We start from the raw sequence: 27940 nt of genomic DNA, 5'->3' as shown, positions 1-27940 counted from the left end.
AAACTCTCATGCAATCAACGAGACTACATTGATCCAAGTTTTTCTGTAATCCCAAATTGCCAATCTATTTTCTCCAAGATGGATGATCGAAAATGATCAAAAATATAAGAAAAACTTCTTCATTCCTAAAAAGTATTTTTAATATTCTTACAAAATTTTATTCGATTACTTCTTTGCTGTTTTCTTTAGTGTTTCATTTACGTTTCATTTTCATTATGTTAATACATGAAAATAAAAAATGGAAAAATAATCTAACTTTTTGACTCGATACCCCGCCCCTTTTCTATTGCAATTACAATACGAATTTTTTATTATTACAATACGATGAGTAAGATTTTACAATACGACGAGGATCATTCCGAACGAATACATTCACGAAATTTCTTGTCGCATTTTACTTAAAATACATATAGCGTATTTCGTACAATCGTATGGTTTGTATAAACATTTTTCCGAGCCGGTACGTACGTTCGTTCGAAAAAGAAAGGAAATGGAGAACGGATGGAACGCGTCATTCTTGTTGAACGGCTCGTTCGAATTTCAGATTTCGTAGAACAGTCAATGTAAATTCGTTTCTGGCTTTAGCCAGACGTTCTTGGACCTCGCAGTGTCTCAAGTGTTGTATAGTCTCCCCGTTTACTTTAATGATCACGTCGCCAGCTTTCACGCCGGCTTGGTCTGCCAGACCTCCAAGGGCCACCTATGTGGAAAAAAGAAGACACAATTTAATCGATTACACGTCGATGGCATTAACCTGAAAAGATATTCACACGCTTCGATTGGACCTGAATACTCGTTCAACCACGCTACTCGAGTACCACGAATACCGAGATACTAGATGAACTTGGACGAATACATAGTACATTCGAATAGTCAAATATTCAAGGGGTATTCGAGGAGTATACGAATACTCGCGTATTCCGGAAGTAATTGAATAGTCATCAGTGTTCGAGTGCTCTAATATAGAAAAACTACAACAAGTGGCCCTATTTTCAAGAAGAAGCCAGTGAAGGTGTCAAAACGAATCAAGGACAATGGTCGCCGTGCCCGGTTTAAACAAAATCACGGTCGCGGTGGCATCGTCTCGTCTGCGATTCGATTAACGGCTTCCTTTTTTTTTTTTCTTCTTTCCTTAACAAATCGATATTCGGCTAGACTGACCCGTAGGATTCAGACCGTATGAAAACGAGGTCACGCGATCCGATACGAATGTGCACCGCCGATAAAAATCTCTAAAGCGGAAAATGCGAATATTTCATGGGACAATTTTTCGAGTACACGTGAAATTACCATATCGTCGCGCTGTCTCGAATTCAAAACGGAAACGTGCCGAGCCTCGACGTCGAAACGTTTCCTTGCATTCACGCCGCCAATCGAATTCCAATATGGAGAACGAGAGGAGCAGCGCGGCTCGATAGCGAGCGTCTTCGATATGTCACGCCGTATTGGTTAACCCTAGGACGACCTCCGTGGGTCTCTACTGACCCTACGCATCTCTGGAGCATTATTATTCGACTGAGATAGTATTCAGGACTGAAGCTACTTTTTTGAGTATTGCTGATATCGAGACACTCGATCAGTGGAGAAAGTATTCGAATTGTATTTGAATATTTTAGATTTGTATTAGAAACGGCCAAATTATGGTAATTGGTTTGATTGTTATTGCATTAGTATAATATATGCGCATGTACGTTACCCTGACAACGGTTAAGGGAAAGCAGAAATCAACCCCTCCAGACAGACGGAAGCCCCAAGCTTGGTCCTTACTTCTAGAGAGTTTTACCACAATTTCCATAGTAGAGATTAAGTGGTTGTAAGACGATGCTGAAACCAGAGACACGTATATCGTTAGATTATTAAAACCAGAAACGTCGTCGTTTTGTAAAGTTCGAACACGTTTTGTAACGTTTGGAATAGCGGTACTACGAATATTCCAGGAATATTCCAATATTCAAAAAATGTACAAGTGTTCGAGAAGTATCGAATTCGAATATTCAAATAGTCAAGAAGTATTCAAGCCGAACGGGTATGTCCGTCACTTGAGACGTATAAAAAATGGAGAACTGGATGCCTCTGTAGCTGTCACTTACACAAAAACGTCGAATAAAAGAGACACCGTGTATCCTGAAATGCGAAGAAATATTAATATCGACTCGAGTGGGAAGTTTCTAAGATAGAGGAGCTTGGGATCAGGCCCGTGTCCCGGATTTAATCGGAAAGACATCCACCGATTGCCCTCGCGATCTGCCTGGAATAGAGTTTATAGAAAAGTTTCTCCGCCCTTTCAAGAGACACGATGAGGGAAGAAAATCGACTAAAAAGGTTCTCACAAATTGCACGACCGAGAAGTACTTTTCCATGTTTCATTCGCTGTTGTTAAAACTGCAAGAATACTCGGTTTCGAATTATTTTTTATTTGCAATGGCCGAAGGCGGACTGTCGCGAAAGTTTCGTGAATACATAAAAGTAGATTGTAAATTATGCTTCGTTATTTTAAATGATGGCGTCACTCCGTTTATTTCAAATAACCAACTCTTTAAATAATGAAATTATTTCGTACACACTTCCCATTTTCCTTTACGAAGTAAAACGTGTCACGGTGGGCGGAGAACGAAGAAGAGATTCCCTTTACTCACCCTAAGTAGATCGGCAATGCGAAGAATCCCTCGAATTTCGTCGGAACAGGATGAACACACCCGTGAAGTTCGATCGAGCAGTCAGCGAAAGATAGCGGGAACAGATATCTGTCGATCGCGTGCTCAGCATTTAACCAAGACGGCGCGCCTGTGAGCAAAACGACGACCAATGTCCGTACGTTGATCGTGACTTCGCGCGCTATATCAATGCCGACGCTATTCTAGAGCGGACGCTTCAGGTACAATGCCGTGGTCAGCTACGAATTTTCAAGTATAGACGCGCATTACCCTACATACCGTTTCGGATGAAGCATGCGACGCAAGGCTGCGTTTGACGTGCCCCTGAAACGAAACAAACTTCCTACACGGACCATTCCGCGCCTAATCGATCATTTACGCGCCCAACCGCCCGTGGGATTTCGATGATATCGTAGTATGTCGTGGTCCATGCGTAATTAGGGGGAGTTTAAGTCACCACTTGTCTTGGTTCCTTGTCGTTTTCAGAATACAGATATTTGAAGTTTGAAAGTGTTATTATTTTTATCAGTTTTCGAGAAAAGTGCTTCGGGGATTTTTTCCTTTTTTATTTTGACCATGAAAGATGGATCTGTAAAATGAAAATTTTATTATAGTTGCTAAAGTAATATTTACGATATAAAAATATTTTTATTTTATAAATTCTGTCCGTGTAATGTTTCCTAATTGGAACTCCACCGACGAATGTATACGTAAACGATTAGCACTTACAGGGGAAAGACTCGCACACCTCCGGTATTAACCTAGTTTCGCAGGATGGTAGATTATAGCTCCCCTGTTGCTATGTGTAAAATATTAGATGTAACGACTCTATAATTTCAGAAATATGTGTAATTAAAGTAACACACCCTGCGATATACTACGAATATCAATCTGTGTCATCGAAGTGGTTGTGATGGATTGAGATGTATCATAAGTTTGGATACAATTATATTTTATTTCATCTAATCAGTCATCAGTCAACCTCCTACGAATCGACTACACCTGGAATTTGAATGTGATACGTATGAGAAAAAGAAATGCTCACGCGGTTCACTATCACCCTGACGAGAGGCGTATATGCTCATCTGTTTAATCGGGTGTAATGCATGGAACATAACAGGATTGCAGGCAGTTCGATTTATCGTTCTCGCTCTTCATTCTCACCCCCTGACAGAGACTAGAAGTGATCGATAAAATACAATTCGTATGAGCAATTGCAACCAAGTGCTATTGATTTCAAATGGGTACTCGAGATATCCGAGTGTCCGAATGCCCGTGAGATAATACCAGAAAACAAAGACTTCCTGGACACGCTGTATAGTTAGGAGCTCGAGTGAACTGTCCCGAGGGGTACCGCGAGATAATGGCGAACGCTTCTCGACTCCGTTCGAGGACTTCCCTAGTATCTAACTCTATGCTTCTATGCTTGGATCCTTTCTAGTTTCGTTGGGATTTTCGACGAAATTCTAAAACATTCATACTTCGTACTGACCACTTTTATATTGGTAACATAACGTTCCTTAGTCATAACGTTAGAATGTCATAACGTCAACTAGTAGTGAGATGCATCAGACATATTTGAATAGTCTAGTAGTTGAATGTTTGTGATGAATGTTTTATACAGATTCGAATAATGTGATATATTTGATAGACATAATTTACTATTTAAGTAATTCACTTCTTGAATATTTTATAGATATTTAAATAGTATTTGAATATTTAATTCTCAATTATACCAACCAAGCTTCGCATAAAGCATCCCGACCTTAAATAAATGTATCAGAGCTGAACCCAGATAGACGTAGCCTGAATGATTGCATGGGAATTTCATTCGATACATTGTATTGACAAATGGAAGGGTTGATCACTTAGCAACGAGCGAAGTTGGAGGCGGAAGCAACAGATACTTAACGGAGATAAACTGTGTAAGCGATGGAATCACTTGCGGGAATGTTCAGTCCCGTTTTCCTGCAATTATCGTGGTTCTGCTGTATTCGTGATATGTAGGTTGCGACTGAACTGTGCGCACAAACTCTGGAGATTGATAAATCTCGCTGGAAGGAACGAAAATGTCGCGACCCCTTCTCTCCCAACGTATTCGGTGTGGCTAAACATTCAGAATTGTCGAATTAAATATGTTCCAACTACAGTACAGTAAAATAAAATATACAAGCTAAATTAAAAGTACCCAAAACGGCCAAAGGCTTTTGCACGGTACTACGTGTCGAACTACTTACGATATTTAACTATTGTTTACGACATTCAGTATTTCACCACGCAGAAAATTTCCTGTACTCTCGCGTAGAAAAGAATTATAGTTGGCCCGAGTTTCTGGAGTCACTTTGTATATTATGAAAATAGTTCTGGCCCCGCGAAGCTTTAGTGTTTCAAAGCCCCGCAGTGCAAACTTTGGGAAACGTTGCTGTGTACCACAACAACAAAACGAAAACTGTAGGAACATTAAATCAGGCTTTGTGGAGAATGGTATGCTCAAACGTATCTAGCCTGGAAAATTTCTAACACACGGAAAACTACGTGTATTATACCGTGCAGAGTGTTTTTGGTACCAAACGAGTGACCTTTTAAAGCATATTTTACTCGGTTGCGAGGGTGAAGAAAAGTTATGTAAACATAGATCTGCAAAGATATATTTTCGCGGATATAAACGCGTCTTTATTAGTATATTTAATTTTACTTTTAATTGTATATAAAGTATTTTTCTGAAGAATGTACATTCTACACTCCACCCTCCTCGAAGACTATAGCACTTTCAAACATCAGCCAAACATAAAACAATCGTTCAAAATGCATTCGCTCAACCAGAGAATGCCCCCTAGCACTATTACTTCAAATCCCTTCAATATCTACCTTCAGAAACTGCAATTCCCTCCGAATCTCAACCAAAACCAAAACCGCCCCATTCGCCAAAAACTACCCCTGGTGGCCCCAGCGATCCCGATATCCTCCAAGCAGCGTTGTTCCGAGAATTCCGAACTCGTTCCAGTTCCTTTCCGACAATCGCGCGCGAACAGACGGACGGGTCCATGAGGAACGTCGCGGAAAAGCACATCGGGCCGTAGGCTCGGCCGCGGAGGCACGGTTAGGCGCGCGGCGCAGAGCCTGTATCCGTGGTGGATTTCCTCGAGTGGAGGCAAAGTTTGATTTTGTGGAGGGCGCACGCCCCGCTCCCAGCTGCACAACCGACTGGTCTTTAAGCAGTCACGAACGAGCCTTCGTTCGTCGCAGCCGCAGGAGACGCGATTCCTCTTCGTCGTCCTCCTCTCGTTCCCGTCAGACGAAATCCAGGCTACGAGGCACCATTTCCCACCGAGTTACGCGCGCGCGTGTGTGTGTTTCCTTCGCTAATTCAGTGCCAGTGACTGTTGCACCTGTCCGTGGGCACCCTGGACGCGATCCCTCGGGGAGTGGAGAACCTGGGCCTGGCTCAAGTAAGTCGAGAGTACTCCCTTCCTCAACGATGCCTTTGACGACGATCTTCGCAGGGCTTGGTAGACTGGGAAGAAGCTTGCGAGGATACGCCTGGATTCTTTATTAGGAATAGTGGACCTTGAGTTAAAGTACGTGGTAGATGGAATATATTCCTGTCCTCTGTTGTCTGATTCCGAGTGGAGTGTCTGTCTTTGAGCTTTGATAAATGATGAGTTGGAATATTCCTGTCTTCCTTGCTCTACGAACTAGACATTAGAATGTCTAGTTTCAACTTGAGTGTCTGCTCTTCGATTAAAATAAATGAAGGAATATTTGTATCTTCCTTGGTTTAATATCTGATTTGAAGTAAACTGCTTGCTCTTGAATTAAAACATACGACAGGTGGAATATTTCTATTTTCCTCGCTCGGCTGTCTACTCCGGGTGTAGTGTCAATTTATGATAAACGAAGGAATACTTGTATCTTCCTTCCTCTGATGTCTAATTCCGAATGAAGTGCTTGTTCTTGAATTAAAACACGCGATAATCGAAATATTTTTATGCTCCTCCCTCTGTCTCGTACGAAACGATAGGCAACATCGTTGAATTAGTCCATCCCTGGTGACCAAAGACCATCGAGATTGAGCATTACCAGTCCGAGACACGGCTTTACAAGAGGTCTCGACGAGCCTACTTAATAATTCATTGTTGCGACCTTATGGGGATCGTGTAATTCTAATTTCCGTTTGAGGACTCGAGTATGGAACCCAAAACGTTGGTAATTGCTTTTCAGAACCATGGAAAACTTTTCTGGGATACTTTACGATTAGAAATATTGAGATTGGACTGAATTAGAATTAGAATTAGTACTCTATATCTAAGGAACAGATTGATAAGGAAGCTGCAGTTCAGAGATACTCGATAGGGTTTAACGAAGGATATTCAACGACGACAGATGAGTTCCTCTTCCGAGGAAGTTTGAATTGCACAATTCGCAGTGCTGATGATCAATGGAATTCGTACGAGTGTGTTGTACGCGGTGGGAAAAGATGTTGCCTTGTTGGGTTGGATATGTTTCATAGTAAGCAGTACCTGTAAGCTGTCAGTGGTGTTGCTAAGCGCGCATTTTATTGGCCCGTGCAACATGTACCCCTTTGAGTTGCGTATCATTGAAAAATGCGCGAGTAGTCGCGTTGCGCGAGGTCATTATTTCCTGCCTTTGGCTGATTATGCGTCCAACAACACGAGTTCGCGGCAGACTAGTGGAGAAAAGTCGAATTAGAATAGAGCTTAAGCAATCAAGCATTCGTACCACGTATGAATTTAAACATATATCGCTATTAAATATTAAAAGCCGCAGCTGCAGTTATGGTTTAATTTTATTTCAACGATTGAGTACCTAGACAGGTCGATTTACCGGCTTGCTGGTACTGAAAACTCTGAAACCACATAACAGCTCGCTCTCCGGGAATTTGAATACGCGGGAAAACTAATTTTGCGAACCGGTGGCATACGTTTCCGTTTCGTTCGTTCGTTAATTAGATAAGGTGGTTAAGCATCGGGAACGTTAGAGGGAAGGTAATAACAAAGTTTACACCGTTTGAAATTTATCGCCAACCGTAAAAACGTGAAAGCGGACACGCGAATGGCTTTGTTGCGTTTTAGGTATAATGGATTGCATCGATAATAAACAACGCCATCGGAGAGTTCAGGACTCTCAGGTCAAATAGTAATATTCAAATAATATTCAAATAATATTCAAATAAAGACGGGTTAAGAAATTAATATTCTCGGAATTATAGACAATGATCAGTTTCTTATATTAAAATGTTTAATATAATTATAATAATTTTTTAACCCATATTTATTAGAATTTCTTTCTACATTTGTCTTGAATGTTCTGAACCATCTATTTTACCACCCTGTTTATTTGTAATTTCTTCCATTTCGCTCTTTCATAATATTTGTGCTAATGCTCAATGGGCTTGGGCTGACGAGTATTTATTGACCACTCGACTCGAAATATTCATCAGTCTCGCCATAGTAGTTGACGACACATGCCACTTCCTAGTATCATGATTCATGTCAGTTAATTACACATTGCTCCTGCCATTGGGGTAATAAGCTTCTTGCCTGGGTGACCATAATATTATTACCCGCAACGACAATATAAAAACACAGTGTGACTTTAACAGAATTCCTAACAAATAGAATTTCGGGTAATAATTTCATTAAGTAATCGAATTGACGATATTAATCTGTCAAGGTCTGAAATTCTAAAGGAACAGCTATCCGATAGATTAATTCATAATAAATTGACCTACGTATTGGAAGCTACCGCTCGGAGATCATCAAAATTGATCCGAGTGGTAATTCTAGGTGAGAGACCAATTTCTATGCAATTAACAATCTGGCCAATGGGAACTGCATCCTTTTCAGGACCATTCTTGCCAACTCCACACTATAGGTGTCCTAGATTTAACGTAATATCTCTGATAACGCTCAGTCGTTTGAGACTGATGAGTCTTCAGCTTGCATTTGACTCGAAACATTCATCAAACGCACCCAGCTGATGACATATGCCACTGCCTAGTATCGTGATTAACGTCAGTTAATTACTCCTGCCATCGAGGTTATAAGCTTCTTGACTGGATGATCGTATCGCCACCTACGACGATAATACAAAAGTGCAGTGTGACCTTATCGAAACTCCATCTTGTTTGTAGGGCTAGAGAAGATCATTTAATTAATATTAATTAATTGAATTGGTAGTAGTAATTTGTCGAGGTTCGTTTCCTTGGAACCCCTGACATTTTTAGAGATCACTTGCTGATACCTAAAGAATCGAAGATACTGCACTGAAATACATAGTAATCAGTATGAAATGTAACAGAAATAAAAAAAAAAACTGATTACATACGTATTCGTTATAATGGGAAATTAGCTATTGTTTGTCTTCTGTGTATCGTAAAGTCAGGGCCATCGTGTTTCGCAAGCTTTACACGCCCTTCGTTACGCCACTGATTTTATAATTCAACCCGTGCACAATGAGCCAGGGAGACCCTCCCGATATCGATTACAAGTTTTCCGTATATTACCAGCAAGGTAAACGATGCACGCGTAAAAACGGACCTTTCGACAGACATAATAGAATCATTACTCAAACAATGATCGAGACTTTTCTCTGGCGTTTGTTTCGCTTTTAAATGAAACGTGAGTCACGCGAAGCTTTGCAACCTGTTTTTTTTTTTTTCGTGTGCCTATTAGGAACGGCGACAAAATTCTTTTGTGACATTTTAAACGTCACTGGAGTCTTTTACGCGATACTGTATACCTTGCTTTCAAGTGACAATTCTTACACCGGATCCCAGCGACGGAATCATCACCCCCACCACTGTTTATGTTTATTCAGAGTGTGCCAAAACGACGGCCCGAGCAACGGCCGCGGGCGACAGCGATCCTTGTCGCACGTGGAATCAAACTTCTTCCCCCGTTGTGAAAATTAACATTTGTATAATTTTTTCTTTATACATTCATAAAAGTATTACAAATGGATCGATCAAGTTTTCTCTATGAAAATGAGTCTAAACACGACCATATTTGGATTACTTTTTATTTAACATAGTTTACAATTTTTTAAAAATATTTTGGATAACATGTAATTGAACATTATCCGAAATAGGTCGTGTTTGAACTCGTTTTCATTGGAAGAATCTCATTGAAAAAATATCAAAACCTTAATTTTTATCGCGAAATTTGATTTGGATTGTTTGACGGAGATTAATCATCCCACTAAAAAATGCTAATGAACTCGATCACAAGTGGTATGCATACACACCGATATAAAAGAGTAATCCGTGAATGGAAAACACACAACTGATATTGCAATAACGCTTCACTAACACACTTCACTTGGTGTTCGATTCTAATCTCAATGCAGGAGCAACTAGTGGCGAGAAATATTTTTCAAGACAGCGCCTCTCACTCCCCTTGTCGAAGTGATACTGACTGCTTGAAATTTCGGAACGACCTTTGGAGGGGAAGGGGTGGCATTAATCGCTGCCTCGAATTCCATGACGTCTGCGTGATCTCGGTAATTCGGTAAAGGGAAGGGACCTAGTACCTCGTACGAATTTAAGGTTCGAACTTCTGGCATGTGGTACACAAATGTGTAAAGATTAGTGTGAAGATTATTTAAAAAAACAGGATCGTTGCGTAAAATGTTTAGAAACTAACCGATCCACGTAATTGAATCCAATTCATGTTCGGGATTAAGCTCGGCTTTAATGCAACAAAGTGACTAATCCTTGTAATTTGCGCGTGACGGGAAAGTGTATCCGAAATCCACTTTCGTGGTCTAACGCTTTTAAATATTGTTCATTCCTATTTCGATGTTCATCGTTCCGACTATATATTACCTGACTGACCTGAGTTCATCGACTATATAGTACCTGAATTTTTGTAAGTATGTTACTCTGATAATGCTCGAATTATTAATAATATTCTGGGGCTGGATAGAAAATGTCCTAGTAAATGATGAGCATGATGGTATCTCTCTAGTAATTAAAACGGCATAGGTTGATGGATGATACTGATTGTATGGCTACTATGTGTGCTATACACACTTGTATATGCCGCGTAGAATATAACTAGGACTGGAACTACTTATCGAACTTTGCGTGTATTCGAATACTGATGATACTTGACTAACGAAATATTCGAACAGATATACGTTGTAAAACAATGAAAAAGAGGACATCAAAGATATAGTAACTAAATGTCGCGAATGAAGTCAGACACAACGTTGCAATGACAACAGAAATTTCTTTCTTTTTCCTGTACTATGCCGATAGGTGGAGATAATGAATAGAATTTTAAAAAAAGGCTTACCCGGTTCTTGTATGCAGCCCTTGATTGTCAACAGCCCGATATCCATCGAGGGTCGTTCTATCCGGTCTATCGATTTTTCCTGAAATCCGTTGTTGACCTTAATAGCTGGCTGTCGACGCTATTTCATCCCAGCTCGCCTTTGAACGGCCAGGATTTCTTTAAACGCGTCGGTCACGAACATTTTTCATAAGGAAAGTAGTCCCCGCGATTTATTCAACATGCTAACCATCGAAACGCATATTTTGTCTGTTACTTGGACATTTTTTGTAACCAAATTTGACTTGGGAGAAATAATCGAAAATTAAGATTCGAAGCTCCATTTTAACCGAAGCTTGTTTTAGACGCTGCTGATGCTACTCAAATATTCGAATACCGATACTTGACAAGCCTACAATAAGAACGAATCCTTATTTTTAATTTAACCATAATATTTTACAAAACATATCGGGGTACTACATTTTTAGAATTCGAGGAATTTTCAGATCTACTTTTGCCTTAAGGTCGCACAATGTAATGCAATAATCGGTTTTAATAATTTAGCGGAAAAGTCAAGAAATAAATCCAGAAGTCTATTCGCGGTTGAAATAATTGTTTATTATATCCTGATGATTTCGTTCCTGGGAAAATGGAAGCCAACGAAGGTCTTCGTTAATTGGTTGTGCTCCGCTCTGGGATGCCATTAGAAATTGTCACGCTATCTTGCGTCGAATTAATTACGATAAACACAATTAAGGATAGGTGTAATTGATTGCTCGGGCAAACGATGAGGTGACGCGAACCTGGTAAAGAGAATGGAGTAAAAATGCCGAAAAAGAGAAGAAATAAATACCACATAACAACAAATTTAATAACAAACTTTTATAATTAATTTTGTTATATTAATAGAAATTTCTTCTCTTATGTTCATATAAAATTGCAGTGCACACGGAATATTTAACGAAAAGATTGTCTCAATCCTGAAAAAGCTTCGCGAAGCTGGTCTTTAATAAATTAAGATCGTTCCAATCACCTCCGTCGGCGGAAAAATCATTTATTTGAAATCTATTTAAAGAATTTTGTGAATCGATGGATTAATAAACGTGGCATGTCTTCGTGAAACGGTTTAGTGGAGTTGAACGATAAACAGTTTAATTTTGAAATCAGCTTGAGGATAGACACATTGATCAAAGGGAGCAGAGCTTTGCGAGGGAGTGTGAACGTAATCGAAAAGGGGATCAAGAACGTACACAAATTCATGCTTAATCTCAAGGCATACATTGACGCGAGCGTTAAAACTCCCAACGCAATCTTGGAAAATCTCAAGGCGATTCGAATTATCACCAGTTGAACGCAACTCTTCCGGGAAAACCTGATGCTTTCAATAAATAAACAATTACATCGACAACAGCTAAATATGCTATTAACCTTATAAGGAATAACGGTAAATTATGTTATGCTATTGACATAAGAACAAAGACCCTACAACTTTCGATAAGTATTGATTATCCTTTGTAAGAATGGAAGCTTCTTCCTTTACGAACATCGAAAGGTTCGTTTACCTTAAAAATGAAATCATACTCAAGGCTTGGAGCTACACTATCCGTTGGGGTGTGTAAGGGACGCCAATTTGTAACGCCATAAGTCGCGAAACGACCTGAACTCGTCCATACGTCGTCCCCCGCGTTGGGAGCCAATTTGTAAAACGCTCGTTCAATAGTTAGGCGTAGGTTCAGCAGTAAAAGAACGACGGCCATCCTGCTGCGATCAGGAGCTCATTTTCTGCGGTAAGCGTTTCAGCACTTCGTGAGACGCATTGAATTGCCTCTACTCGGATGTTACCTGATAGTAACCCTCTGCGTTAGATCAAGTAGCTTTAGGAGAGCTTACCTTAGGCTCGTGGAAGCTAATGCTGATAATTTAGGTAACGGATCGATGATAATATTCAGCATTCCCTTCCGAAAAATACTCGCAATTGTTAGATTTGGCGAACAAGTACATCTGTATTTGTTATGCCATTCTCAACATCATCCTTCCCCCCTCTGAAAAATGGTCGTCTTGGGTTAGGTCTGACCAGTATCTCATCATTCATCCACTTTTTTCATCATTCCTTCACTTTTCTTACCATTTCCTCTCGTCTCTCGAACCTTCTGGCTTCAGAAATCTTCATGGTTGACCCATTTCCCCCTTCAGCAATGGAAATCCTCTTGGGTAGTCGATGGTCGGACACAATTGAGACTCATCTCTGAAGTCCGTTGCACGAAGTCAGTCTTTCATAGGGCGAGAAGAAACAAAACAAGAAACACCGAGAAGCATTTCCGAGGAATCCGACTTTTTCCAATGCTGGAGGGCACAATGGGGAGAACACATAGCCCACAAGAGGAGAATCAACCTGGACCTTGCGCACTTGTTTCTTCTCTAGTGCCCTCATTCTCGCTGAGGAAATGTACGGCCTTCATACTTAGCTAAACGGTTTAACTGAACTACCTTAACCCTTTGTGTTCCACGAGGGGTCAGACATTTTGTTCCAGTAGCCCGGAGCTGTCAACCCTTCATTTGCCGATGCAGGTTCTGGTTCACTCTACGTGCACCTAGTAAACAAGTAACTATGGAGAAATATCATCCTTCCCCCCTCTTCAGGGTTTACTATTAATAATTCAGATCCCAGTTGACGTTTGATTGAGTTGACGATTGATCCCTTATGTCGTATATCTGCAACCTGAATGCTTTTTGGCACTATGATCCAGAATCTCCAGAATCCGAAAGAATAGAAATAAACAATGTAGTACACTATGAATAAATCTCATCGTACCTTAGAGAGTTCGTAGCACCATCCACGCTTTTCCAAGTTCGGTAGAAAACCTCTGTCACTATCAATTGGTCTCAATTCTCTTCCATAAAGCATCATCGCAGCCAGGTTGCTTGATAGCGTCGTGCTCCAATGAACGATACGCCAAAAGGAAAAATTGCATCCTTTCATCCCCAGTCTTTTTGATCTCTCTGCAAATGAAAATTGACAAAGACTGTATTATAGCGCGATTCAATCTCTCGAATAATCCGTCCGACTGCGGATGAAGTGGAGCCCGTTTTTCTCTTCCCGATTCCTAAAACCAGGGGTGCGCAACTTTAACGTCGCGCAGAGTGCACAACCATAGGCATAGTCATGCAGACGTTCGGTTCTTTCACACTGACTCAGATAACGAATTAAAAATTTTTCACGAAACAAAAGGACAATATTTTGTTATTATTAAGGGACGGTCGAATCTAGAAACGATAAAGAATGGAGGTGACATCGCCGATAATATTTCTCGGTACAGGATGTTAATAGCAGGAAAGGCAACCGAACGACGTCGTTCAGAACGCCAAGCAATAATCAGTTTATATCCCGAATCAGCGTGTCGCTGTATTCGTGTCCAGCAGTAAATTCGCGTGACAGCGCCACGTTTCGCTTAATCGTAACCTAATTGAGGAAGGCAGTACAAGTAGCGGTATTACTCGGTAGCGAAAACTTAAATAGTGGGACGAACGTGATCAATGAACGTGTTGGTAACCGACATAAAACATACTATTGTCGAGACGATGTCTAAAATTTAGTATCGCCCCTAATTTATTATTGCCTCTAAGATCCGGATGAACGTTTCCTTGTTAGAAAAATTGACGTAATTCGTAGAAAATTTCCAGGGTCTACCGTCGAAAGGCGGCGCAAAGAAGCCAGAAATGGCGAATACAAAGTGGCGACGGGAAAAAATGTAACAATCTAAGAAGCGAGGAAAGAGTAAAAACCGTCGAGAAAATGGCATTACGTGCCACCGAGGGAAGAAAATGCGTTCATCGCATGAAATATCACAGAAAAAGGAAATGGGTTAAATCGAGTAGCGGGCAAACAGGAAGCGTGAGTGAAATGCAGTAGGCCGAGAGGAAAATGGCGCACAAGAAGACCCCAGGGAAGGATAGATAAAGAAGCGCTTGAGACGCGATATAGGATTATTAGAGCAGAAAAGGTGCGTATGAAAATGCGCAGGAACGGAAAGAAAGACAAAGGATTAAATGATAAAAGCAACAGGGGATAAACATAATGCTGCATGACATTTTAAATAGAATTAAGTCTCCCTGCGATAAACTTCGAATGTTACGTCCGCCATATACGGAAACCTTGTTGGCGTGTTTGTTAAGGGTACACAATGGTTGCACTTAGACGTTTCTCGCGTGAGATGGTATTGAAATGGGGGTGGGTTCGTTAGAATAATTTAACATTCGAATATTTGATGGATAATCGAATAATGAAATATATCTTAAGGTTCTATTTTAAATATTTGAATAGTATAAATGAGTTTCTATTAATTGTATATCATTATTCGAAAATAATTATTCGAATAACGATGTTCACACACTTCAGGTGTATCTTCGTTCCTCAAACATCCTAAAGTATATACTGAACAGCATCGTGAAAGTATCGGGGTACTCTATTATCAGAAAATTCTCTTTAACCGAACGATTATGTCTATCCGTTACCTCGAATAATGGATATTATTACTGTCCAACGGAAGGTCATTCAAGGTCGTAAAGGGTGGTAACGCAACACTCGTGACATTATCAAAGATGCTCAAAGTGATGACCATTCGTTTCGATGGAATCGTTTCTGGATTCGTTCCAGCTCACTTTGCTATGATCCCTTGCCTCGTGTGCATCTCTGTAATCGGTCTCTCTTGGTGCACGATATTCTTTAACACTCTCCAGCGGAAACAATCGAGCGGTGTTAAGTGCACACTGTACAACGTCAGCGAATCAACTGGCCGCGAAATTGCCCGGCACGTTTTATTCGTCGTTTCTGGAACATCGACACGATCGAATTAATAGGATCGCTAGTAGTACCAAGAAAATTTTTAATTCTACATTTATTAACGACTGTTTGTTATTTATATTAACTTCTTCGCAAATAAAGACTTTATCCAAGGGAATACTCTTCTATTTTTTGTATAAGCAAACTACGCAGGATCTCATTCAAAAAAATATCTAAAACACCTTGATACAAGGATATTTGTGCTCCGATGACAGCGACGAGTCAAAATACGCGCATATATTCGTGAATAATCCAAATGGGTTAAAAAGCACCGAACGTAATCTCAAAATTTCACCGACAGCTCCAACCGAGCACTGAAATTCCGCTGGCGTATCGTGTCCGTCGCTCGATTCAACGCAATTTCTGTCAACGACGCTTTTCAGTTGACGAAAATTAGCGGAAATATTTCTGGTGGTCGTTGCCCCACCCTGGGTACGCAACGGTTACAATTTAAAGCGGGTAATAGGGGGTGAGATGAGGAAGGATGCTGGTAGGGGAGAGCAACAGAAAAATAGAGACCAGTGTGGGGGGATAGAACCGGAGGGAAAATAGCACGATGTGCAACGGAGATACAGAGATGCCGGCGAGCAAGGGAGGAGAGACAGAGGAGAAGGGGCAGGGAAGTACGATCTGGGGGTGGCTGGTTGTGCTGGTTGCTGCATCGATCGTCCCTAGTGCGCTGTAGAGCTGTCCTTGTGCGAACGATGCGACCACCGTTCCTAAAAAATATTATAAGTCCCTGTAAACGAGTCGTTACCTGAGATATCGATCTTTCATTTTTTCCCATTCGTCTATCAAAATGGGCTCGTGCTCATCCGCGACACCTGAAACAATGGAAACATGTTAATAGGGGGTCAGTAAACACAGCAGAAATTCTAAGTCTTACTATAAAACATTTGCACAACGTTTAACCAAATAATAATTAAAAACTAAAATGCTGTTTCTATTTACTCAGCAAATTGAAGTGCGAAATTAGTTTCTGAACAAATCTATAAATAAGATGTTTTTGCACGCTTTTTTAGGGCTCCCTGTGGGTACGTACCACTATATCTGCCCTCAAAAATTATGAAACGAAGTAATTTTAACGCATTCACGTATCAAAAATAATTGACATTGGTTGTTGGTTTGTTGATGGCGATAACAAGACACAAAGAAGCTCTATAACAAGATGCTCTATACGGAGAGGTTTATGGATTAGGTTTATGATACGGTCCCATGGGTAGCGCCATTTTTTAGGGACATCAGCCAGGATTATCCATGGTCCATCGTCAGTCAACAGATTTCAACGAGGGTAGACCCCCCAGAAGTTTCTTCATTTTCCCTCGAATTTCCATGTTCCTGCTGACCACGTGCACTTCCATCCTCTTGCCATCTAGTTTTCCGTAGCGACCAACGTATCATAAACTCGTGGCGGTATGTTCGAAATGAGTAGTCTCGCAAAAACGTCCAACCATCTCAGCCATCATTTTCGCTTGAATCGAAAATCTTTTTATTCCACTCAGAATAATAAAATCTAGATCCGTTATAATCGAATAGTTCTGTGGAGCGATCTCCATAATTCTTTATTTATATTTCCTTTGACGTACGTTTTGCATGTTTCTCTCGCACTCAATGGGCACGGTTCTCAAGATAAAGGTCTGTTTGATGAGCATTCCTCGACCCAGGACCTCGAACTACTTTCGTTGCCCTCAAGAATCCTGACCGTGACCAAGCAATGAAACGATGTTGTTCCCCGTTCCCTATTGCATATTTCGAATTTTTTTATATAAATAGACGACATCGTTTCACTCCTCAGATACACAAAGAAATACAAAAAAATTAAGCGATAAGACTTAATAAATTTGTCGTGTTTAACTTCCATTTCCATTCTTACTGGTCTGAACTACTTTTTCCGCGTCAACTTTGCCCGTCGCCAAGGGAAATAAAACTATTCCATCGTTGGCTACGGGTAGCTATTGTTTTCGATAATGTAGCCCAGTGATTGGGTCTTTTGAGAGTCCTACTGTAATTCGCACTGCAGCGTAATCGCGCGCCGCTGCAAATTCCCTCTTTGTTTAAACTCTGCGAACGGAGGGAATAAAGTTATCGTTAATTATAAACGCGAGCCACGACTCGATGAATATTTAATAAAAGACGAATCGACATTATTAAGTCGTTGATATTGTTAATTAAAATATAATGCACGCTAATATTCGCTACCAGTTGTCGGTGAGAAAATTACTGGGGCGCTCGTGTGAAAGATACGACAATGTTTTTAAATAATTTTCGTTACACTTCTCGTTACAGAAGATATTATATTATTGTTTGTGTTGGAACTTTTCAATTTGCAGGAAAAATTCCAATCATCGTTCCAAAAAAAATATTATATTATTTCTCCAAGGACATTTCATGACAGAAAAATATTTCAGTATTATTTATTCCACTACTTTTTACTTGCGAAAAAGAAATTTCTTTTAATACTTTCTGACCTATTTTTGGAGCTACTTTGAATTAATGGGTTAAGTGGCTGGTCTCCTGTAAAAAAAAAAAAGACGTTTTTCTTTTTCGTTTCAACAGGACCGTTTCATCGTCATGAATGATCGCTGAAAGTGACAGATAATCAAGGGAAGGTAAAAGAACCATCGCGCAGAATGTCGAGAATATTGGAGGGAGTGGATGAACGCCCCATGGACCCGGGGCTCAAACTCGGCACCACTTGAATGCGAAAGAAAAAGGTTGGTTCAAACTTGGGATGGAACTTTTAATATCGTTAAGTAACCGCGTAGAAACCTATATTAAAATCCCTCAGTTAGGGTGTGCTCGTGACGTGATCTTTCCACGAGACCACTCGGGGTTGCGAAGCTTAAGATCATCCTTCTCGCAAACCTAGGCAAATTGCTTCAAACTAAAGCCTCTTTCGGGTATTAATTCCAAAGAAATGAATAAAATTTCAAACTCCTTCTTTTGCACGATGCTACATGGATCCAAAAGATTGTGAAAAATATTTGTTGGTAAAAAGAACATTGGTTTAATAGCTTCATTCCTTCGTGAGATATTTAAACATTCCACTTTAAACATCCTGTATATATGTTTGAAAAATAGGAGAACCATTTTGAAAAAGTCCTATTTGGTTTGCCGTGCTTGCGGAGCACTTTTCTGATAAATAATTCATCTTCTGTATCGAGAATCGACGGTGGCAAGATTGATAAGAACGTATTTGTTTTCAAGTACAAATGAGCAGGACGCGGGATGGGCAAATCTTGGCTCTTGGTCCTGTTTCCTGCGACGATGACGACAATGACAATGATGGCGTACTTCACCGTAACGACGGCTACTCCAACCTCGGTATCGTCCCTCTCTACAACCAGCAACAATGATGTTCTCGATTCGAAGAGGGTAAACAGCCACCTTATATTATACTTGGTGTCAAATAAATATAGCGTGAGCAATAGCATAGTTACTGAAAGAAATACCTAGTAGGAAACAAAGCAACATCGAACAAGTAATTTATGAATATCATGATATTATAAATATTTGCAAATAATGTTATATAATGTTAATATTGAATTTATAAATTATGAGACTGCTACAATTGAAGTGTTAGGAGGGACACATTCTCGAAATGACAGTCATCAGTGTCACGGTATTTTTGTAGTAAACAAATGGATGACTCCTTGAGTGCTGCCTTATGGTTTTCTGACAAATATTAGCACAGGCAGGTTCTAATACGTTCGCTCGTGCTTCGGTGTTGTGGAAATATCGTTATAAACGGCTTCTTCAACAGCTCCCCACAGAAAAGGGTCTAATGGCGTTAGATCAGGCGAACGAGGAGACCGTCGAGTGTTTGCACTTCAGAGAGAAATGCGTGTACTGGCAACCCTAACTAGTCAATGTGCAAATAAACGTGCGAAGACGTCGATCCTAAAAGCAACAATCAATTAAACAATCAATTAAACAATTAATTTACGTTAATCAATGAACCATTATTCATCTATACTTGAAATATACGTTTTGAAATTTGTTTAGACTTAGTTAAATAAAATATAGCGAGATCCGAAGTACATGTTTCAAGTTTTAATGTTAAAAATTCGAAGTTAATGCCAATGTCAAAATTAAGCAAAGTCTGATATCTTGATCTACGCTGCAACCGTTTGCTTGAATGGAATGTTCTGTTTCAAAGGAGGACATAGAAAAAGCTTTGGAGGTGATACAAGCGGCATCAACTGGATCATTGGGTGTATACTGTGCTGCGGTTGCTGGATTTAAGTCTTTGCCAGCTGGTGCAGCTCTTGATCCAAGACGCTACGACGCTGCACGCCAGAAAGCAGACATGACCGCCTTGATGCTTCAAAATTTTGGCACTGTTGGAGTAACGAGGCATAACGGTGAGTTGAAAGCAGATTTGGACAGTAATTACTTTGCAAGCTCTTTCTGATTACTTTAGAACTCCACCAAGACCAATTCTTCGTGACTATATGAATCGAAAAGTTCTTTTCGCGTACTTTCAAGCTACCATCAAGTGGATTCTATTTGTTACTCGATATTTCTATCCAGTTTATTTATGTGCTGATAGTAATTACGCTCATTTTTATCTTGAGCAACTGTATCGCGAGCCAAACAATTTACATATCACGGTTCTTTCCAGCACCTGTTGCACGCAAATCTGTGCCACAGTTCTACCTTTTTTCTAATTTATTCAGGTCACCACGGCTTGCTATTAACTGGAATAAATGTTACTTTTCAATGAACCGTTTTTAAAGTACCGAAATCTAAGTGTATTCCGTGCACAGAGTGTTCGAATACTTCGCAATGAACGAAATTGTGTGGAAAACATCGTGAATTCAACTTTATTTTCTTTCATTTGCAATAATCCAAAATGAAACATTAAATATATTACTTTCTTAATGCAAATAAAAAGTACGCTCTCAGATAAATCGTGCCTGTCGCGAATCAGTCCCAATAGATCGATAAACGTTGAAAGAGTGTTCGGGGAGAGTAATACAGAAATACGGAAATTTTCTCCTCTTCCCATTCCGTCCATGATTTCTGGTATGTTTGCTTTGTCATTCGTTCTTTTTCCGTTCCCTCGGCCGTATTTACATTCGCATCAAAGGGTTTGTCCCGTCTAAATAAATCAGACGTAATCGAACAAAATCGAATCAATTAAATCGTTGCCCGTAGCGAATGGCATAGACTTCCGCGATTTTTACAACCTGTTGTAAGATTACACCGCGCGTGTAACTCGCGCCGTGCCGTGTGCAAGAACGACGGTCTATGCGACCCGATAGCGTGCATCATATTCTCGTTACCGTTTCAGCCGACGGAATTCGGTTAGGCGATGATATACCAGAGACCCTGTACAAATTGGACTGTTGACAATGCGGTTCGTCATCGCGCGCGGATTATTGGTAAAATCGATTTTACGTCCGCCCCGTGGATTATCGCGGAACGAGAATTCGACAACTTCGATAGAGTTCTGCTATTTCGGGACACTATTTACCATTCGCCGCGACGGCTTTCGGATGACAGAGATTTCTCAGATTCTCAGAGGGAGGAGTTATCGAACAAACGAACGGAATGACAACCTCCCTTGGAACATTCTATTTCTACTTTGTTCTTTATTTAGAACTGAGCGGACATTGGACATTTTTTGCGGGGACTATTGTTAGTGCCATTTTCAAGGAACATGTATTTAAATGGTACTCTGCGCGAGACTGTGAGACGACAGAGATTTTCTGAGATTCTCTGGAGAGGAGTTATCGAACAAACTAATGGAACGAGAATCTGTAGTACTGAATTGCTCTAGAAACAGTATTGCCGAGAGCAATACTGTTCAATTGCTTCGGGAGCAGTACATAACAGGAGCATACGTCATTATTAATTTAATTTTTAATTGTACTAATTGCACGTTAATCCCTGATTAAAACTCGACGAGAAAGAATTATGTCGTCGATAGAGGTGTCTAACTTTTCAAGATACAATTTCTTCTTCGCTAGACTGTTTGCAACTATGCTTGGGAACAAGCTGCAGCTTGTCCCAGTTTCTGAAATCACTCTGTACGCTATGAACATCAATCTCTGTCACTGAAGTGGTCGCGGAGCATATGGTATTAACGGACGGTTCGTGTGCTTCGGTGATATTCGTGTACATATTACAAGACGTGTAACTTTGAGTACTGGTATGTCTGATATTATCGAGTCATCGCAAATGTTTGTTCTTTTTGAGGAAGTGGTCTATCGGAGTGGCGACAGCGTTCATTTCGATAGAATAAAACTCCGGAAAACAAGCGCTCGCTTTCCATGGGACAATCCTACACTGACGCTTAAAACAATATTGATTTTACAGAAATTCAATACTGTTGTTTCCAACAACACTGCTCCTGGGTCAATTGAACAGTATTTCTCAAGACAATACTGTGGTTGGTCAGTGTTGGAGTTATTTAACAATATTGCTCCATCGAGCCAACAGTATCGCTCCAACACAAACGAATACTATCGCTCCAAGAAATACTGTTTGCCGATTCTAGAGCAATGTTGTTACATCAATATTGATCGGTACTCGAGTAATTCCACGATATTGCTCCAGAATCGAATAACAATACTACCATACCCATCCAAAAACACCTATCAGCCTTTCATTGATCCTTTCGACACGTTCGAACATCCGTTCGAACAGTGCTTTTAGATGTTGTAGCAAAATCGCTGTTGGTATCTGTGAACGACGCGGTGGAGACGCGGGTGATCGCTCTAAACGTGTCCACTGGGACCGTGATCAACGCGGTTTGGTTGGAAAGGAGTCCAGGAAGCGTCGGTGAACCATCAAAGGTCGAGAGCCACGCACTCCAGCCAGGATCCACACCGGATCCAAATTTACCGTGGTTCGAGGATGCGGGCGCCACCACAGGGTTAAGGTTCGATTAATCTGTCACGTCGTTCTCGACATCCGATGCACCTCAGTCTGTTCGACGCACCATTTCTCACGAAATTCTGCATGCACCGGTTGTTTCGAGTTACTTCTATGGAGTAACACCTTGTCAGTAACGTCACCAGGGTAGTACTGGTGCTTTCGACTGAGAAACTACGAGTTGTGCGATAACGAATGATTTTATATTTAACGATACATGTTTTGAAAGGTGAAAGTAATTTCGTTTGTGTGTGTATTGTGAAATACAAATCATTCGTTATTGCACAACTTACGGTATTTCTTTTCTGAATTCTCAAAAAATCCTTAAGGTTAAAAATTCAATTTTCAATGTTATCATTTCAGGCTGCATAATATTTTATCACTATCTATGTGTATCGACAAACAATGTATACTATCGGTCGAAAAGCAATATCATTACCATGTCAGGTGTTCGAGTTGGCAAACATTAATTTTGCAATATCGTATCCCTGGCCTGGAATAAAACTGCCTCGATTTAGCATTTAAAAATATACAATATCGTAAAATACGATATCGGAACATTAATAATAAATATTCCAGAAATATGAGTCAACGGTTTATCCAGAAATTAACACGTCCACGTGTTAGACGCGTTCAACCTAACGGATACAGTAAATATTGAACAGCCATTTTGTATGCACGCGTAAACAGATTGCCACAAGTTTAATCCCATTATGTCCGTCGTGAAAAGTTACTGCAAACCAGGCCTCACGCTTTTGATCGATGGTATATTTATTAATAAATTCGCACATTGCTTTTTAAACGACGACTACCTGTACGCACGCATACGTACTATAGTCAGATCGAAATCAATTGACCCCCCAGAGCAGTGGTTCTCAAACTGTACACAAATATTATTTATCGACTATTTATATTAGTCATATACTTAAGTAAATATCATTTTTCTAATTAAACTTATGAATTCATTTTTAGTAAATTAAATATAAAATATTTCAATTTTTTCGAAATTTAGAAATGATTCTAAGTCAAGGTTAGAAATGACACAAGAACATTTGGTTGAATTGATCGTTCATTCCAAATAGTGTTTCGTAATTTCATTTTTATTTGGTTCAGACAAATATTTAATTTTAAATTTTGAGGAGTATGGTATGAACAAGAAAGGTTGGGAACCCCTCCAAGGGAGGGTTATCCCCGCCCTTCTGACTCTCTACCAAGTTCCACTGCGCCATCTAGCAATTAATCGCACAAATCTCTATCAACGCGCCCCCTGTCTGTCAACCACGCAAGTTAACAAACAGAACATGATCCTAGAGGGCGTGTTTGGCGTAATTTCAAGGAGGGGAGTGATCTTGTGGTCAACTAAATTCGATCTGACTACAGGAAATATTTTTCTTTTCTGCACATCACCCTTCATACTTGATTTTTGTTTTTCCTTCGCGGTAAAATGAGAATTGCAAATAACATGGATAAGCTAATGAGATTATGGTTTATTAATTTCGAAATTATATGAATTATCATTGTATTTATATCATTTTAATAAAACGAATCAATCGCGGTTTTTAGTTCAAAGAACATGATATTTTCTTAATTTGCAATAAATTTCTACAAGAACATTTTTACCGGGAGGAGAGCATTTTATAGGCGCTCCACGATCATTCATCATCCTTCATCATCCCGTACGAGCGTCAAGTCATAGAAACTCGATACGCGAAAATGCAGAAAAACGGTACGCGATTTCAGGTTTTTGGCCCTGCGATTCAACGGAAAAGGTCGTGGTCACTCTGAATAAGATGTCGTCCGAATGCTTCAACGTTCGAAGATTTTAAATCAATTAATGTAATAATCAAAATGACTAATTATTTATTGTAAATCACGTTTACGAGCGATCGCAGATCGTATTAAATATAGCATTCGAGATAGTCGGTGACAGAGTATTTCATGGGAGTAGTACGAACATGATTTTCAGTTCGAAAGGGGATATAAACGCTTAAACAGACATCCGCGATAATCAATACGCTATCGGTGTACCCTTAGAAGCTTTTTACTATACGTATACGCGCGCATAACACGGGAATATTTATAGCGTGCATCGTAAAACTGACTGTCGAATAAAATGCAGAACAATTTATGCATTTTATAGTCCAGGCCACAAATATTTAAGATGCAAAACGTGCAGGGAAACTCGTGTCAAACTTTTCGAACGGTATTCATGAACCTTTTCATTGCCGCCCAGGAGTATAATCGAACACAGAAGTCGATTTTTTATCTAGCTACAAAATTTGAATAACGAATAAAAGATAAAAGCAGTAAAAATTTCGCTTAGAGAGTAAAATCGAATTTCACTTTAAATGAAAAAAGTAAAATAAATGAAATTAAAGTTTACCTAAATAAGTAATTCGTTGTTTGTTAAAGTGTTGCGATATTTTACGCGAAACAAATTCCCGAATATTGACGCATTCGGACGATATAATTGAGAATGCGGTGGAAATTCGATTAATCTTCGTATCTCGAATGACCGTGAAGTGCCACAGGACCACGTAATTAAAGGAAAGGCAACTTATATTGATGGGGTCGTTGCACGAAACACGTATGCGACAAAAGGTCGAAGTTTCTATGGCGGTTTTGTGGCGTTTGCGTGTTATCCCAGGTCACCGAAATTCATCCAGTCACCGGCGATTGAATCCTACAGGGGTTGGTGGACCATCCCGTATTTCTCTTGCAAAAGTCATCGCTGGTTGATGTCCTACAGCGTTAACATACTACCAATGGACGCGCGACACGGGTTTGTACTAATTCTCTTTATTATAAACCAAAATAGTATCCTGTTTCAACTTGTTCGTTATTTCACGAGAGTAGTACTCGTACTTATCAAAGTGATTTTAATTTCAAAGCATGAATATTCTTGTCAAGATCAATTTCTCGTGCAAAAAGAAATCGAAATGTCCATTACCGTTAGATATTTGGTACCGCGTTGTATTACCTGTAGCCTAAGTTGAAATAAAGTTACAATAAATAATAATAAATTGCCTCTTGTTGAAGGATCCGAGAGTTTTTAAGCATGGACATCGACATAAGCGGGTTAGAAGTGAACCAGTGCGATGTATCATCGCAACATAATGACAATGAAGCGCTGAGCAATCAGATAGCTGTTTTTAGGGGAACTCACAAATGTCATAATGACACTACACAGGTAATTAATGCGCGGGATGTTCCTAAAATTAGAAGCTGAGTATAGCTCTTATCGTAGTCCTATCGTACTTATAGGAAGAGGTTGATGTATTTTTCCTCGAATCAATTTTGTTCGAAGACGGGAACTAAAAATGGAATAACTTTACCTAGTGTTCTATAATTAATTTATAAATACTTATAGCAGCCAATCGATCGATCCTGATTTCTAACCTCCCTCAGTTTCACCCGCGTACCCTGAAACGGTTAAAATGGTTTCGGTATGATTTTGGTGTGGTTTTCAGTGTGAATATCAAAGTCCGTATAATGTCGGTGTCAGTGGTAGATGGGCAAGGGGTGCGTATGTATGTAAATGTCGAAAGGGCTATTACAGCACGAGTCAACATCGATCTGGATTCGATGGGATTCTCGTTGAAGGTCAGTGGAGGGCATTCTGCCATGGTGACGCGAACTCGTAAGCAATTCCTAAATCACGCAGAATGTTCAACTTTCAGCCGCCTGGCGAGAGATGCTAGAAAATAAAAGCGATTCGTACACAAAGGTGTTTCGTTGCTTGCGTTGCGCACCTGGATGCGCCATGTGCAAAGGACCCGAACCTTGCTTAGCCACCTACAACTGGCCATTTAGGTACGACTGAAATTGAGAAATATTTATTATTATCTGGCTGCAAAAGTTTCTTGTTCACGGTGAATCACCAGATTTAATTATAAGAAATGAAATACCTAAAAAAAAAAGTTTACGTTTATTTTTCTTAGCAGTATTGTTAAGTAAGCGATTCTCGAATTCTAAAGAGAAAATGCTAAAAGCATTTAGAAATAGAGTGGAAATTGAAAATCTTAAAAATTGTCAATTTGTTTAAAAATCTGTGTTTCCAGAATCACCCTTCTATCGTTTTCAATTTTCTGTGTGTTTGGTACCATCTTCCTCGTGGCCTATATGTATAAACACCGCAAGCTCAAAGTGTTCAAGGTCGCTTCGCCGATATTTCTATCCATCACGCTTTTAGGTTGTGCTATCATGTACCTCGAGGTACGTATAATATTTTCTTGCAATTCTCTGCACCACAAATAACAATATTACAACATCGTGATTATATACTCGATATATATCGATGCAAACATATTGTTAACCAATCAGATGGCCGCCATATTTCCCGTCTTGGATATGTACTCCTGCGTCGCCACCAAGTGGACCAGACATCTTGGTTTCTGCATCTCCTACACGGCCCTGTTGATGAAAACGTGGCGGTTAGTAATATATATATACAGATTTATTCATAAATAACGATACTCATATCAGAATCTAAACTCTTAATCAACGTTTATTTCAATAAAATTTGATTCGAATAAATCTTTACTCAAACGTTCAATCCTCGAGAGATAAAATAAACTTAGATAATGTAACAAATCTCTAACCCTGACCTCTATTAACCCCGAAAGTTTGCACCCATACCAACGCGTTAGTGTGAACTACCCGCACAAACCTAAAGTTCGGCTAATTTTTGTTTGCAGAGTTTCCCTTACGTACCGCGTCAAAAGCGCGCACAAAGTCAAACTGACGGACAAGCAGTTACTACAATGGATGGTCCCGATACTGTTAGTGATGTTAATTTACCTTGGCACATGGACGCTAAGTGCACCGCCGTCAGCTGAAGTGATAGCCGACAACTATGGTCTCAAGTTCTATCAGTGTTCGTTCAATTGGTGGGACCATAGTTTAGCAATCGGTAATATATCGCAGACTACAATTTAATATTAGCGAAATAAAAAAATAAACGATAGTCGTTAGAAACAGACCTCCCAGATAAACAAGTTAGCCTGGTAGGCTACGCACCTTCATAACGACATCCAGATTCTTGATTTAGAAATTTTCACAAAAAACGTTGCTAAAATGACCTACTTTTTTTTAAAGGAGAAATCCTGTTCCTCGCGTGGGGCATCAAAGTATGTTACAACGTTCGCAACGCAGAAAGTCTCTTCAACGAGGCCCGTTTGATAAGCTATGCAATTTACAACATAGCTGCTGTGAATATAACCATGATCGCCATTCAGTACGAGACTTTTCGTTTCTGATATATATATACT

General features: G+C 39.9%; 3 protein-coding genes and 2 long non-coding RNA genes across 10 annotated transcripts in view; 1 reads left to right on the top strand and 4 right to left on the bottom strand.

The window, feature by feature from the left end:
- Positions 1–1769: 1769 nt before the first annotated feature.
- On the bottom strand, positions 1770–12807 carry LOC128877158 (uncharacterized). The gene is made up of 5 exons (XM_054124213.1): positions 12511–12807; positions 10973–11051; positions 2934–2978; positions 2637–2835; positions 1770–1824 (listed from the first exon to the last, which is right to left on the bottom strand). Exons 1-5 carry the CDS (start codon positions 12703–12705, stop codon positions 1770–1772), a joined length of 573 nt encoding a protein of 190 aa, XP_053980188.1. The 5' UTR covers positions 12706–12807.
- Positions 3232–5713, bottom strand: LOC128877271 (uncharacterized). The gene is made up of 2 exons (XR_008457224.1): positions 5523–5713; positions 3232–3656 (listed from the first exon to the last, which is right to left on the bottom strand). It is a non-coding gene; the product is annotated as an uncharacterized LOC128877271 (long non-coding RNA).
- The window catches only part of LOC128877267 (probable G-protein coupled receptor CG31760), a 29937-nt gene continuing 7899 nt past the window's right edge, over positions 5903–27940 (top strand). For both annotated transcript variants that reach the window (XM_054124423.1, XM_054124422.1), the window contains exons 1-13: positions 5903–6103; positions 18345–18502; positions 18996–19163; positions 19948–20152; positions 22443–22677; positions 25360–25452; positions 25710–25860; positions 26141–26273; positions 26351–26483; positions 26732–26885; positions 26994–27103; positions 27368–27582; positions 27768–27906. In XM_054124423.1, the coding sequence (XP_053980398.1) occupies positions 19017–19163; positions 19948–20152; positions 22443–22677; positions 25360–25452; positions 25710–25860; positions 26141–26273; positions 26351–26483; positions 26732–26885; positions 26994–27103; positions 27368–27582; positions 27768–27906 (1715 nt within the window). In that variant the 5' untranslated portion in view covers positions 5903–6103; positions 18345–18502; positions 18996–19016. The remainder of the gene's footprint in view (positions 6104–18344; positions 18503–18995; positions 19164–19947; positions 20153–22442; positions 22678–25359; positions 25453–25709; positions 25861–26140; positions 26274–26350; positions 26484–26731; positions 26886–26993; positions 27104–27367; positions 27583–27767; positions 27907–27940) is intronic.
- On the bottom strand, positions 13035–15766 carry LOC128877272 (uncharacterized). Its single transcript, XR_008457225.1, has 3 exons — positions 15461–15766; positions 13761–13948; positions 13035–13667 (listed from the first exon to the last, which is right to left on the bottom strand). It is a non-coding gene; the product is annotated as an uncharacterized LOC128877272 (long non-coding RNA).
- LOC128877268 (uncharacterized) overlaps positions 26857–27940 on the bottom strand; it is a 29046-nt gene continuing 27962 nt past the window's right edge. For 3 of the 5 annotated variants that reach the window (XM_054124425.1, XM_054124428.1, XM_054124429.1), the window contains exons 9-10: positions 27756–27878; positions 26857–27083 (exon numbers count right to left, since the gene is read on the bottom strand). The gene's annotated coding sequence lies outside the window, so the exon portion shown is untranslated. The remainder of the gene's footprint in view (positions 27084–27755; positions 27879–27940) is intronic. The other 2 variants (XM_054124427.1, XM_054124426.1) reach the window with 2 other exon arrangements.

The sequence above is a fragment of the Hylaeus volcanicus genome, chromosome 5 (assembly GCF_026283585.1).
Source record: "Hylaeus volcanicus isolate JK05 chromosome 5, UHH_iyHylVolc1.0_haploid, whole genome shotgun sequence".
NCBI lineage: Eukaryota > Metazoa > Arthropoda > Insecta > Hymenoptera > Colletidae > Hylaeus > Hylaeus volcanicus.
The sequence above is the reverse complement of the archived record's forward strand: the minus strand, read 5'-3'. Positions and strand labels throughout refer to the sequence as shown.